General features: G+C 43.6%; 1 protein-coding gene across 1 annotated transcript in view; it reads left to right on the forward strand.

Moving 5' to 3' along the window:
• The window catches only part of PTPRJ (protein tyrosine phosphatase receptor type J), a 162,663-nt gene that overhangs the window by 110,521 nt on the left and 37,254 nt on the right, over positions 1-14,888 (forward strand). The window contains exons 2-7 of the mRNA XM_072790813.1: positions 753-771; positions 3,046-3,288; positions 5,912-6,160; positions 7,471-7,731; positions 11,111-11,377; positions 13,803-14,060. Coding sequence (XP_072646914.1) covers positions 753-771; positions 3,046-3,288; positions 5,912-6,160; positions 7,471-7,731; positions 11,111-11,377; positions 13,803-14,060 — 1,297 coding nt within the window. The remainder of the gene's footprint in view (positions 1-752; positions 772-3,045; positions 3,289-5,911; positions 6,161-7,470; positions 7,732-11,110; positions 11,378-13,802; positions 14,061-14,888) is intronic.

Consider the following 14,888-nt stretch of genomic DNA (forward strand, 5'->3'; position numbering starts at 1 on the left):
TCCTTTGAAAAATCTTGTTAACCAAAAAGGTGTGTTTACTAAACAACAGTGTGTACAACTTCAAATTATTTTAGGTCTTTAAAATATGGGGGAGTAATTTATGGATCATGATGAATATCTTTGAGGATGTTCCAGGGATCTAAGGATGGCAGATTGAGACACTCAACTACATAGTCTTTAAGGTTGCTCTGTTTCAAACATTCGTACTTCCCAAAGCTGCATGCCATATAATTAAAAAAAAAATACTGCCACCAACCATTAGAAGGAAAAAGATGGATTTTTGCATAAGAAAAATCGCAAACCCAGTAGATTTCTTCTCTTGTGCACTTGGCTTTACGTTGTGCACTTGCCACCTGAAAATGGCTCTGGGGAAGGGGTGTCATGGTTCTGCTTTTCTTTTCTCTGCCCTAGAGAATCTTGATTCTGCTTCTGTGTCCTTCTGCCTCAATTCACGATGTGGTGGCAGGAGGGAGTGCTGGGGGAGCTGCTCCAGGGTTGGATGTGTCTTTGGGGAGGAACACTGGGTAGCTCGGCCTGCATAACCGAGTTAATCCATTGTTTGTAACCTACCTCTGGTTTAACCGAGTTCCCTTATCCAGTGTCCTCGCACTCTAATCCCTGCCAGCGGGCCTTTTTAAATGCACGAGTTAACACCCCATCCCCATTATTAAATTCTCAACTGCTTTATCCCTGATTTGCATTTTCCGTGGCTGAATGAATGCGCTGACTTCCGTTTTTTTTTTCTGTTACAGATGGTGTGCGCAGGTGACTGTAAGTACCACTTCCCTCTCTTCTCTTGTGTTGTTCGCTACCGCCCCCTGACGGACACAGCAGCATTTACAGCAATGTGAACAACCCCAGAAAATGCTAGTTTGTTCAAACTCTCTTAGTTTCCAGTTTTTCTTTAGAAGTGGGGTGAGTGTGGAAACAGCAAGTGAAGGAAAGAATTCAATTGAGCAACTTTGACAAAAATTTTATATTTTCTGTGATTTTTTTTTTCTCGCCAGCCTACCTCTGTGGATGATTTTTAAAAAGACTTAAATTTTCATAATGCAGTGTGGTTTATGTTTATTTTATGCGCTGCTAGCCAATAAGTTTTTTTTTGGTTGCTACAGTGCTCCATGATTTTTAAAGTGGTGTAAAGGGTTTGTGTAACCTTTGGAAAACCAGACATAGCCTCCTGTATATTTTTCTTCTGTGTGGAGGGTAGAGTCCCAGTTGCTAACTGAGGTTGGTCCATAGACATACTCCCTGGTCTAGAGTAAAATGAGAAAAATAAGGCTATGATAAGTTTTAAAGTAAAGCTAAATATATTTAGTTGAAAGCACCATTTATTCTGGGATTATGTTCTTACTAATTTTGGGGGTCGTAATTTGTTTCTATAAGTAAAGATAACAGTAGTTGGTAGTCTGTTTTTTTTTTTTTTTTAATGTACCTTCCAGAATAAATAAAAATTGATAGCTTTTATCTATCCTCAAAATTTGGGAACTCCCCCCCCCCCCCCCCATTGGTAAAGCCCCCAATCTGTGAACCATGGAGATAAAATAATTAGAATGTTCTTTCAGGGCCAAAGAAAGGGAGCAGATCTTGCTGAAACCTTCTAATAAAGCCAATCTCAGTTAATAACAGTGATTATGCAAAGTCTGTACAAACAATGGGAAGAGCTCTGCAGTTGCTTTTTCTTGCTTGAGAATCAGTTTGGTAAATAAGCTGGTAGGGTACCTTTACAGACTTGAATCACTGGTGCCAAAGCGAAAACTTCTATGCACAGAGGTAGTATTTTAAAGCAGGGAAAGAGGATATGAAGGAACTAGGATTCATTTTAAAAATCATAATAAAAACCTGCTGTATAGTGAGCATATCGTGGGAGGTGCCATTTTGCTAGTTTGTGTGACCACTGGTTCAGGCTACTCAGATTGGTCACATTTATCACTGAAAAGTTTCTCGGTGCCTTACTAAGATGAATGTCGGTGTCTGTAGATGTGACTGTTACGCAGTCACAACCGAAGCCTCAGACACAGGAAAGAAGAGTGAAATGCAAACTAAAAAGTCTGTGAACCGTAGTGATAAAATAATTAGAATGTTCTCTTAGAATTTTGAGTAAAATCACATGCTAACGACCAGCAGGATGGGATTCTGAACCCGGATTTTATAAATGTCCAAATCCAGTGACCTTGGTTATCATGTCATGCATGGTGCCTTAAAAATGGTCCGTTATGTTTAAAATAGTGTATTAGAGCTGTCAACAGAGGAACCCAATGAGGAGAGGTTTTAAGGGGCGAATTCCAGGTCACACAGCTAAGGGGCAGAGCAGGTTCTTGCATCCCAAATTCAAAGAGCAGCTCCTTTCTCTTTATGCCATCCTCTCTCATGCCATCGTAGTGCCCGAAAATGGCAGAGCTTCCTCCTAGTATCAGTACTTGGCAAAAGAGTTAGCTTCTCCATCATGCAAGCCCTCTTCACAGGCAGTGTTTTCTAAGAATGATGAGATAGACTCCTTTTGCATCTTGGATCTTTTTTTGTATCAGCTTCTATATAGATTTAATCCATGTTCAAGTCATAGCCAACATTGCTAACTCCACCATTTTTGTCTCCTGTGTTTTAAATAACACACATGCATACATGTATGCACATGCATCTAAAATTAGTTTGTGGGAGCAAAGTCCAAGAAGCAAAGAAAGGGAAATGAAATTCTGTGATTGCACAATTCACTTCTAAAAAGTAGACATGTAGAGCCGTCCTGACTCTTACAATTTACTTTCGTTCTCTTTTTAAAAAAGATTTTATTTATTTATTAGAGAGAGAGAGAGAGAGAGAGAGCACATGAATGAGCAGAAGGCAGGGGAGGAGCAGAGGGAGAGGGAGAAGAAGCAGACTCGGGGCTTGATCCCAGGACTCTGAGATCCTGACCTGAACTGAAGGCAGACACTTAATGGGCTGAGCCACCCAGGCGCCCCTTACATTTCTTTTTTAAATATAATTTCTTCCCCTGTCCTTCGGGAAACAATGTTTAAGTAGAACCCATGTTTGTGTTTGACATCGAAGCTTTTTCCGTCAATACAACCAGTATGACCACAACATGGGAAGACACGAGTGCAACTGTCTCTATGTACATGACTACAGAGAACAGTGACATGGAGAGTAACCAGACGACTCTTGATAAACATCCAACAAGGGATAACGTCACAGACTTTAGTCCAACAGCTCCAAACATGTCCTTTGTCACTTCAGATATAGTCAACAAGACTTCGGAATGGGAAGCTCCCATGGCTGTAAATGAGATAACAGGTAAGGTGAACTCCCGGGAATGGTCGTGAACATTTCCTTTTCACCTTGTCCATTCAAGTTGCCTACTGGGGAGAGATTGGTTTTCATTAGCAGCGGAAGAGGAGAAAAGATTCTATATTATTTTAAACCCAGGAGTACAGATTATTTGGCCAGACCATTTGGTATTAGGGTCCTAGGTGTTTTGGGAGGTTTTAAGTCATTCCAACAGACAGTTTTATTTTTTAATTAAATTAATTAAATTAATTAATTAATTAATTAATTAATAAAGATTTTTATTTATTTATTCATGAGAGACAGAAAAAAAAGAGAAAGGGGGTGGGGGGCAGAGACACAGGCAGAGGGAGAAGCAGGCTCCATGCAGGGAGCCCAGTGTGATACTCCATCCCGGGTCTCCAGGATCACGCCCTGGGCTGAAGACGGCGCTAAACCACTGAGCCACCGGGGCTGCCCCCAACAGACAGTCTTAAAAATCCTTGGCTATTATTAGCTAATATTTACTTTTCTCTTAAGGCTTGGGAACAGAGACCTCATTAGACATGTTCTTTTTTTTTTTTTTTTCATTAGACATGTTCTTGATGGTGTCAGTACTTAGTAGGCTTCTCTTAACCTCTGCAGGAAAGTTGATGCTGGTTTATATTCTCAGGAATTCTTTCTGGGCCTGAAAGTTTGGTATACTTTTTGAGGAGTGTGTGTTTCAAATGAAGTAATAGCCCTGTGACATTTGGTAAGGTTGAAATTTTTATTTAGCTTAGATGTCAGTACCCTTAGCCACGTGTTATAGCTGCAAATTTAGCTTTCTCTCTCTTTCTTTAAGCTGGAAAGAACTAAAAATATAAAGAAAAGACGGGAAGCTCTTTTTAAATCGAAAAGAAGCAAAAATTTATAAACGAGATCCTCTGTTGCTTTTCTGATCTGGAGATGTAATTTTTTGGCTGGTGAGGGCCACAGAAGCTTGACCTCCTGGAGCCCATGGTTTGAAGTGACCACCTGCCTAGCATAGCACCTTCTGCACATGGAACAAGCAAACCAAACCAGGGGTTTTCAGTAGGTTTTTAAAGCCAGGAAGCAATTTCTTTTTTTTTTTTTTTTTTTTTTTTTTTAGCAATTTCTTTAAATAATAAAATCTTGCCCAGAAGCCCAATAAGTGAAAAGAACTGGAGAGAGAGGAGCAACGGGGGTGGGTGTCATAGGTACCTTCAAAAAAACTCTTGGAGCTCCTCAGAGAAGAGTTTTTGAGGCAAAAAAACAAAAACAAAAACAAAAACAAAACTCTTATGATAGAGGCTTGCTATATTATGAAAGAGAGAAGAACAGGAGGAGAGGGCAGGGAGAAGATAAAGAGAGTGAAGGAGGAAAAAGAAGACTTTAGCAATGGCGATGGAGATCAGGTTACACAGGATTGGTGGCTATAGGAAAGTGGAGGTGGAGAGGGAGCAAGAAGCTCCCAGGAGCTGAGTGTCCTCCCTCTACCTGAGGGAGGACCTACCTCCCTGGGACAAGGCTTTGTTCATCAGCTACTATTTATTGAGCACATACTATGTGCTCAGTTGCTCTTTATACATTGTACTGTCTTCACACTAACCCCAAGGGCCACAGTGAAAAACTGTAATGCCAAGGAGTTGGGATTCTTCGAGGGCTCAGTTCTTGAGCATGAAGTGGTAGGAACCCAGGGGGCCTGGCTTCAGAGTACTAGGCAACTCTGAAGCTGGCAATAGTTGGTTACCCCAGGTCCTTTCGCTGACTACTTTTTTGGTGTTACATTTCTTTCCAAAAGAAAAAGGACACAGGAGTGATCCCATTTAGAAATCTTGGCGCCCAAGATGTTTGATGTGAAGAGTAGACTTCAGGAGGGGATTAACTTGCTTTAGAGCCAGCCACACCTTCCACTTCAGCCCTGCAGACCTCAGGCAGGGATTTACTGAATCCCCAACATTGCTGGTGGTACATGTGCTCAGAGCTGGAGCCTTGGGTTCTGATTTCCCTGACGCCACCAGTGATGTGTGTTCTTGAGCCAGTCACTCCGCCTCTCTGTGTTTCTACCTTGCCCTCTCTAGAATGAAGGGAGCAGACATCATGTTGGCTGAAATGTCTGGTTTATGTCACAGCCAGCCAAATAAAGTGATGAAAAGAGTGGTGGGGGGTAGATGGGAGACATTCTGAAGAACCCCTTTGGGGTTGGAATACAGGGATGAGCTCCTCAGTTGAAATGTCCGGGTGCTATGAAATGATACGATTTGTATTATCTTGACTTGAGACCTTTAGAAGTAGCAAACTATCACTTTGTGTGGAGCTTTGCTCCCAATGCCCAAAACAAAGATGATTCAATGCTGCTGTTTGACAGTTTTGAAAACTGTTTCGAAGAGTGTCAAATCACTGTTGAAGTGAATGTTGAGGGGAGTGGGACAGACCCTCAAAATCTTTGGCTCCTAGGTGTCTTCTTTTCTCCATAATGCTATATATATTTGTTCCTGCTGTGAAATGATGAAATTGCACTGGACCCTGATATCAAGAAAATATTCTTAACGGGTCATATGGAAAAATATCAGTGACCCCAGTCATTCTTTGTGAGGAGTGACTGCAAATGTCTTATTCCATCAATGCCCATTGTGTGTTTTTAAAATAGAACCAAGTCCAGTTTCTGGTCTTCGTCTTGCCCTCCTGGGTTTCACGCAAGCTACTCTTACCTGGAAGAATGCCAATGGCACTGCCACCTGTCGGCTGCTCCTTGAAAGCATCGGAAGTAGTAAGGATTTGACGCAAGACTCAGTGGTCAATATCTCAGGCCTGATACCAGGAACTCGAAACAAGTTCACCTTGTCTTTCTCAGACCCGAATGAACAGAGAGAGTCCTCGGTTATAAATAGTAGCTTAGGTGAGTTTACAAAAGTGTGCTTCTTATCTGCCTTGCTGGCTTTGCCTTTCAGTAACATCATAGTTTGAAGAAATATCATTCTTCTATTTGTCCAGGATTTTAGAATTTATAGAGAGGGCTTTCCTTCACATTTTGGTGCGACCCTACATTTGTATGAAGAAGGTGGGGTATGTTCTTCTTTTACAGGTCAGATCATTGGGGTTCAGAACGGTAATGGGGGTTGGAACTTTTTGAGTCTGGCATCCCAGAGAGGAGCTGGCCCCTTTAGCTTTATGAACTTTCAGCAGAATGAATAACAGATGTGTTAATTCGAGTAGGGCTATGGGAGGAACTTGCCACATCCATTGAGAAAAGGGATGCTTAGCAAGTACTTCTAGCAGACATCTACTGCATTGCCAATGGAGTGGCCATTTGCAGATGTTAAGCATTTTCAGAGGGAACCTGGTGAATTGAGAAGAACCTAATCCCCATTTTACACATAAGGAAACAGCTATACAGTGGGTGTTAGGATTCTTGACTGCAAGTGACAGAAGCCAAACTTTTAAAAAAAGGGATTTTCTTTATTTATTCATGAGAGACAGAGAGAGAGAAAAGAGAGGTAGAGACTTAGGCAGAGGGAGAAGCAGGCTCCCCTGTGGGGAGGCCCAGTGTGGGACTCCATCCCAGGACCCTGGGATCGCGACCTGAGCTAAAGGCAGATGCTCAACCACTGAGCCACCAGGTACCTCTAGAAGCCAGACTTTAAGTAGTTTGGGCCAGAAGAGCAACTTATTGGCTTGTACCTATTTTCCCACAGTGGACAGTAAGGCCTGTAGGAAGGAGATGAGGTGACTCCCATGTCCTCTTCCTCCTTCTTTCTGTACCAGCCTCATTCTCAGAGCAGCTCCTTCCACTCACCTCAGGGAGAAACCTAGCAATAGGTTCCCCATTTTACCCTCTATCAGAAGGGGTATGGCCCAGGGGAGAAATTCCTAGAGCGGGCTCTGATCAGCTAGGTTTGAGTCATGTGGCTGTCCCTGGATGACCATGTTTAGAGTTGGGTGGGAGAAGATTTCCTGAAAGAAGGGGAAGAGCGGAAAAGAGCTGAGCTGGAAAGAGAAGCACAGATATCTGGTGGTACCTGGGATAAAAGTAGAAAGTAAAATATCTGCCAAAAATTGAGGCCTTTTGAGGAGGATGTTGTATCTCTCTCGGGGGAAGGAAGGGAAGAATTTGTGGAGTACTAGCTGTGGGCACTGCCTGATGCGTCCTCTTGTCAGGGAGGTGCTTTTGATTGAAGTTAATGTATTTGACTCTTGTGTTTGGAACAGATGCCAACAGCACAGAGAGCTCCTCCCAGCAGTCCACGACCCCCACTGACTCTGTGTCTCAATCTGACCTCCAACATGCAGACCCGTCTTCTGACCATCCTCTGACCCAACATGCAGACCCGTCTTCTGACCATCCTCTTACCCAAGACACGGAAGTCCTGCTGTTTGGGTTGAAGTCCAACACACAGTACAAGGCCACTGTTTATTCTCAAGCAGCAGATGGCACAGAAGGACAGCCCCGAAACATAACTTTCAGGACAGGTATGTTGAATTTTGATGAATGTCTTCAGCCAGAGTCTTCCAGCACAGAGTTTTGTCCTCTGTGATTCTGGTTCTCATTTATCTCTTGCTTCATAAACAGTTTTGTTGTCAGTGGCAGTTTTCTGGAAGAGGGTTTGGGCAGAGCAAATCTAGTGAGTTTCTTCATCACTGTAGCCAAGACGCTTCTTTCCTTCAGCTCAGTAAAGCGTATGAAGCAGCTACTATGTACAGACGCTAGGTGCTACTTCATGTTTTTCTTTCGAGTCTTTGCACATGAACCAGTGACAAACTGGTGTAGTATTTTTCCCTTGAAAATAAGTATTTGTGTTGTCATTGTTGGTTAATTATTTTCCCCTTCAGATAAGAAAAAAAAATTTATTTTGGCCTGACCTTAGAATGCATGCTGATCTTTCTTTTGAAACTTGTTGACATGCACATTGCTGCTTTCTACCTATAATTTAGCGGTACTTCCACTCTGTATATAGACCAGTATTTGGAGGTGTTTTGGATTGGTACTGATGAGGGGGGCAAAGAAATGCATGATTCCTCTCTGGCGGGATTCTGTATAGATGGGGAATTGAGCAAGACCCACATGCATTGAGAGGCACATGGTCCAGCCCTAAGGGCTCAGGATTAAATGCTGTACCAGTGTCCCCCTCAGGGATTTGGTTGAGGCAACATGAGCTAACCCTGGTCACCTGATCCAAAAATATATGTATTCTCGAAGGCTATCAGAGACCTGTAGAATGGAGGAATAGGGATGGGGGCTGAGGGACACAGGGTAGAAAATAAGACAAGTATCCACTCTGGAAGGCTGGATCACACTGGACCTGGTGACACACCATCGGGACTCAAAGTCCCAAGATGGAGAGGGTGTCGCATTCCTGCTTCCTGCATGGCTGTGTTGGGGAAGGGAGTGCTGTCCCCCAGGTTTTTTTTTCCCCCCAGGTTTTATGTGGGTGGTAGGCTCTTCCTTCCACCAAGGTGGGTTGGGGTGCTGTTTGGAAGAAGTAGCCATGAAAGGCAACACATGGCCACTGTCCACTGCAGCTGCCCACCAAGTGCTCTGGGGATTGGAAGGCTGGAGCATGAGTTTAACATCAAATCCCAAGGGAAGGCCTCTTCTGTAGGTGGGATTTGAACTTGTTTTTTTTTTTTTTTTTTTTTAATTTTTTTTTTTTTAATTTTTATTTATTTATGATAGTCACAGAGAGAGAGAGAGAGAGAGGCAGAGACACAGGCAGAGGGAGAAGCAGGCTCCATGCACCGGGAGCCCGATGTGGGATTCGATCCCGGGTCTCCAGGATCGCGCCCTGGGCCAAAGGCAGGCGCCAAACCTCTGCGCCACCCAGGGATCCCTGAACTTGTTTTGAAAAGAGAATAGGATTTGAATAAATGGAGAGAAGGAGGAAGACCTGCCCATTGAGGAAACCTTATGGGTGAAGGTCCAGGTAGCAGACACCAAGATATGAAGGTAGAGAGGCACTGGGAGTCCATGACAGCTCAAGGACCCAGATAATTCCAGAGGGGTTGATTTCATTTCTGGAGAGATATGATCATGTGGTTGAGAGTTGTGTGTTTCTCTTAGAGAGTGGGGTGGGGGTCATGCTGTAGAGTACTCAGAGGCAATGACTGGTCATGGTGCTTGCACAGGGTTGGACAATCTGGGCAGGACACCTATGAAAAGTTGTATCTGTAAAGAATTACTGCTTTTCCTGGTATCTACCTTGAAGGAGGGTCCACTCGTGTCCTCCTTTCTTCTTTCCCTTTCTACTAATGGGTAGAGAGGGGAGGATGTAGCTATAGGAAATGCTGCTTGACTTCTAGGGATCCTCAGTGACCTGGCAGGTTGGCAGGTGGGAGGGCTTGATCTCTAGAGGCTGGGTCAAGTTGGAGGAGGAGGAAGGATGGGCCCTCTAGGGGTGCCTTTGACAGCGGTAGGCTGTCCTATGCACAGATGCTTGTGCAAGAGGGTGAATGGGCCCCCTGCCAAGCAATGTCCCCAGAGCTGGATCCATCCAACAACGCTTTGCCTGATTTGCTAAGATGGGTCATGTGGATTAGTGTGGGTCTTGAGTTCCCTGCTTTTAAAGGGGTTTGAGCAGGGTGCCTGGGGTGGTTAAGTCTGCCTTTGGCTCAGGTTGTGATCCCAGGGTCCTGGGATCCAGCCCTGCATTGGGCTCCCTACTCCGTGGGGAGCCTACTTCTTCCTCTGTCTTCTGCCTCCCTCTCTCTGTCTCTCATGAATAAATAAATAAAATCTTAAAAAAAAAAGTGGTTTGAGCAGAATTAAAATAATAGTGATCGTATTTTAGACTCTTAGTTGTATGGATGAACACAGCCTGGTTTGTATTGAACTGCCCTAGCCTTGATAAATAATAATTATGGTCACCTTAACCCTCTCTGTGTGTTATGTATGTGAGTGTATATATGTAGACATACGCACATATGTACAAGTATCATACCAGGCATTTTTTAGGTGACTAGGTAGGTGGGATGGAGGTTAAGGAAATTATCAGAGCGTTGTTGAGACACCTGAGCAAGGTGAAAGAAGTGCTTCTGGAGCCCAGTGAGGGCTGGGGCAGTGGAGGAGGCAGACACACCAGAGCAACAACCCAGAGCAGAGGCAGGGGGAAGAAGATTGGATGGCTTTTTTCTCTACCTCCCGGTAGCCTGCTTGCAGGCTTGCAGGTGGAACCCTATCCCAGGCCATCTGGCAGGATGCCCCAGGGGTGCAGTGTGTAGAAGTCAGCCTCCCTGGGCACAGAACAGGCAGGAGAAGGATGGAGGATGGATTGGGAACATGGGGTGAGCAAGTGGCAAATAACCAGAGCTCTGTGTTATCTTGAGATTAGGAGTGTTACCCCAATTTTACAGATGAGGAAACTGAGCTCAAGGAATTTTCCTAAGATCTACCTGGCCATTAATGCAGAGCTAACCTCGGAACCCAGACCTGCTTCATGCCAAAGCATGTGATCTTTCATCGATCCTGTAGAGTATAGTTCATACTGGATGGACGGATGCTTGAGAGGGTTTCTGGGTCATCCCGGTACCTGGGCAGGCATGAGTCGAGTCCATGTTATTGCTAAGGAGCCTGTCATAGCTCTAAGAGTAAACTCATAAGAAGAACAAAGACTGACTATGCAGTTGCAATCGGCTGCATTGTTTTGCACTGATGATGACACCTGACATTTGCTGGGACCCCCATACACTTGTGTATATTGTGGTTGTGGGTAAATGGTGCAGAATAGGAAGGCACAATCGCTGAGATTATTTTTTACTGTAGATGCCATGCCCTGATGATGGTTTCTTTCTTTCTCTTTCTCTCTCTCTGGCTTGGCCATACTGGTTACTGTTAACTCCTCTTGTGTCTTCACAGTTGCCAGTCAAGTTATTGATATTGAAGTTGTGAACATCACTGCGACGAGCATGAACCTCACCTGGAAAATCAATGATAATGAGTCATCCTCTCTCTATAGCTATGAGATCCAAGTTGCTGGGGAGACTGGTTCCCTCAACCTCAGTGTCAATACGAAATGGGTCTTTATCACTTCGCTCAACTCGAGTACTTTATACAACATCACAGTGCGTCCTTTCCTTGCCAATGTTTCTGAGGGCCTGCCGGGTTTTCACCAAGTGTACACCCGTGAGTTCACTCATTGCTTTGCTAAACTTTCTCACCTGCCTGCTATGTGTGAGGCCCCGGTATGAAACAAAGCTCTGTTCCTGCCTCAGGAGAAGCACAGCTCAGTGTATGAGCCCACAGAGGCTCTCACCTTCTTCAGGATGTATGCTGTAATAACAGGGATCATTGATTGACCTCCCCATGTGCCGAGCATTGTCTCATGTGATGTTCACAGATCTGTGACATGGTTGTTGTTGACCTTATTTTATGGATGAGGAAGCCACGAGAGAGGTGCTGGGAGGCAGGTGTCACACCTGTTAAGTGGCAGAGATGGGGTTAGATGGTTGGGCACTCTTGACTCCAGGCTGGGCTTGTCATGACCATTGTAGTGTAGTGGAGGCAAATCAGTGCATGGAGACAAAAAGAGCCTGGATGTTCATGTTCCTTTGTCTTTTAGAGAGTGACATTATAATGGAGCAGGGCACAGATATATATCATCGTTTTTTTTTTTTTTTCTTCTTCTTAACTGTGCCTTAAAGATAAGATGATAGGCAGCAAATAAAAAGCTTTCTGTTTCAAAGAAGGTCCAGTAATTAAAACAATAATGGTATACCAGCAGTATATAGTATAATAGTATCAGCATTGTACCATGTAAGGGGCTTTAGGATTCCTGTGTTACAGATAAGAAAGCTGCAGCCCAGCTGAATGATTTGCCCAAGGCTATAGAGCTAGCCTGCAAGTGGCAGATCAGAGACTTGTGCCTTGCTCTGGACCCAGGGTTCGTTTGACAGAATGCTTTCTTTTAGGTGTGTGTTGCTTCTTGGGAAGCACATCTTAGTTGATTTTTTTGGTTTGTTCGTTTTTGTTTTTTAAGAGAGAGACAGTGAGGTGGAGGGCAGAGCAGTAGGCAGAAAGAGAGGGGGAGACAGAGAATCTTAAGCAGGCTCTATGCCCAGCATGGAGCCCAACTTGGGACTCGATCTCATGACCCTGAGATCATGACCTGAACCAAAATCAAGAGTTGGACACTTAACCAATGGAGCCATCCAGGCGCCCCCACACTGTAGGCATTTTTACAGATGTCTTACCCCTTTGGGGGTAAATGGAATTTGTTTTCACTTCTCCACCTTTTACATTTTTTACTGTTTAATCCCTTTAAGTTGGTCCGAGGGTTGTGGGTTATTGTTAAGCTGTTTATTAGTCAGGATTAGGTTTGGCGGTGAGTAACAGAAAACTTCCCGAGTATACATGGCTTAAACAAAACATTTTCATTGTAAAAGAAGCACAACGCCAGGCAGGATGGGATGGTAGAGTGTTAGCCAGGCTCCCCTGCAGGACACAGAAACTATGAGCTTTTTTAAGCCAAAAGGAGTTTAATCCTGGGAAGTGGGGGCTTATAGAATTATTGTGAAGGCTGGTGTATTATTTTGCTGGGGCTGCCATGACAAAGTGCCACAGACCGGAAAGCAACAGAAATTTATTTTTCACAGTTCTGGAGGCAAGAAGTCTGAGATCAAGATGACACATGTGGGGTTTCCTCTGAGGCCATTCTCCTTGGCTACCTTCTCCTTGTGTCTTCACATGGTTGTCCTTTGGTCTACACATGTCTGTGTCCTAATCTCTTTTTATAAGGACACCGGTTATACTGGATTAGGGTCCACTCTAATGACCTCATTTTACTTTGATCACCTGTTTAAAGACCGTATCTCCAAATGTACTTCATATTTTGAGGTACTGAGGGTTAGGACTTCAACATAGGAATTTTGAGGGGACACAATTCAAGTTGTAACAGCTGGGGAGCAGGCTTTAGGCTGGGACCCAGGAATGACTCCCACCTTAAGGGTGCACCTTGGTTACAGAGCTCCGGGGATGTATATTCTCAGCTGTAGTTCAGGATCAGAAAGCCACAGGCACCACCACAGCCACAATGTTGGTTCTAGAGCTAGGCAGCCTGAGCTCCAGGTGGTTGCATGTCTATTCCAGTGACAAGGAGGAGGAGGGACAGAAAGTAGGCTCCACACTTTCCTAGAAGTCATCTAGCAGCAGGGGAGGCTGGGAAATGTAGTCTTTCTTTCTGATGGCCATAGCTAAAAATCTATGTTCTGAGCGATTAAAGACAGAGTGGGGTAGAGATCAGTATTGTCCCATGTCAGGAGCCTCTGCTGCATGTCCCTAAGCAGAGATTCTTTCATTTCTAGTGAATGACTTTGTACAACCAAGAAATGTGCAGTTTCTATGCTCTTATAGCCAAGTGTTTTCTCAGTGGCCAGAAAAACCAGTTTCTGAAGGGCTTGTGTTGGAAATGATAATACAAGGAAGAGAAAAAGACAGGTCAGGTGTCCCAAGTGTTCATTTAATCTCAGCGTAAATACTTTTATGAAGTTCAGTCACTCTTGTCTTCTGGAGAAATAAGTTCCTAATCTAGTTGTTTACTTTATTTCCTCAGCCCCTCATCCAGTTTCTGACTTTCGAGTGACGAGTGTTAGCACAAGGGCTATTGGCTTAGCTTGGAGCAGCAATGACTCAGCTATCTTTAAGATATTTACCTCGAAGAATGGAACGGAAAGAATTCAGGAGAACACAACCACCCACCAAAGTATCATCATTGATGGCCTAACCCCTGGAACTGAGTATCGTTTTGAAATATTTCCGCAAGGACCAAATGGGACTCAAGGGGATTCCCAGACAGTTTGGCATAGCACAGGTAAGAAAATAGGCTGTTTTCTGCAAAACGGTTTCTTGAAGTCAGTGTAACTTATAATGTCAAGTTTTCCAAATACGGCCTTTCCTTTTATGTCACAAAAATATTTTAAAAAATTATAATGATAGTAATGCATATTCATTTTATAATATACACAGACAAGCAAAAAGAAGAAAATGACATGGTAAACTATCCACTAGAAATAATCACTGATAACTTTTGGTATGTTCTTGGTGTATGAAATAATTACTGATAACTTTTATGATTTTACAATTTTAAGATATATACAGGGGTGTGTGTGTATTTTTTAAGATTTTATTTATCTGAGAGAGAGAGAGAGTGAGTGAGAGGAGAGAGAGCACAAGCGGTGGAGAAGAGGCAGGAGGAGCAGAGGGAAGGGGAGAAGCAGACTCTTCGCTGAGCAGGGAGTCCAATACAGGGGTCAACTCCGCACTCCAGGATCATGACCCAAGCCAAAAGTAGATGTTCAACCGACTGAGCCACCCAGTCACCCATTATATATATATTTTTTCTCTTACAAACATTGAGGTCATCCTGTTGATGTGGTTTTATAATCTGCTTTTTCTACTTAGCAGCTTATTGTGGATATTTTTCCCTTTCAACACAAATATTTCTACAGGATAATTTTAATACCTGCCTGGCATTTAGACAAATCAAAGGTCGACAGATAATAATGGCCCATGGGCCAAATCTGGCCCACTGCCTATTTTTGAAAATAAAGTCTTATTGGAACACAACCATGCTTATATATTTACATATGGTCTACAACTTCTTTTGTGCTAGAAATGAGTAGTTGCAACAGAAAATATA

This window comes from Canis lupus, chromosome 21 (assembly GCF_048164855.1).
Source record: "Canis lupus baileyi chromosome 21, mCanLup2.hap1, whole genome shotgun sequence".
NCBI classification, from domain to species: Eukaryota; Metazoa; Chordata; class Mammalia; order Carnivora; family Canidae; genus Canis; species Canis lupus.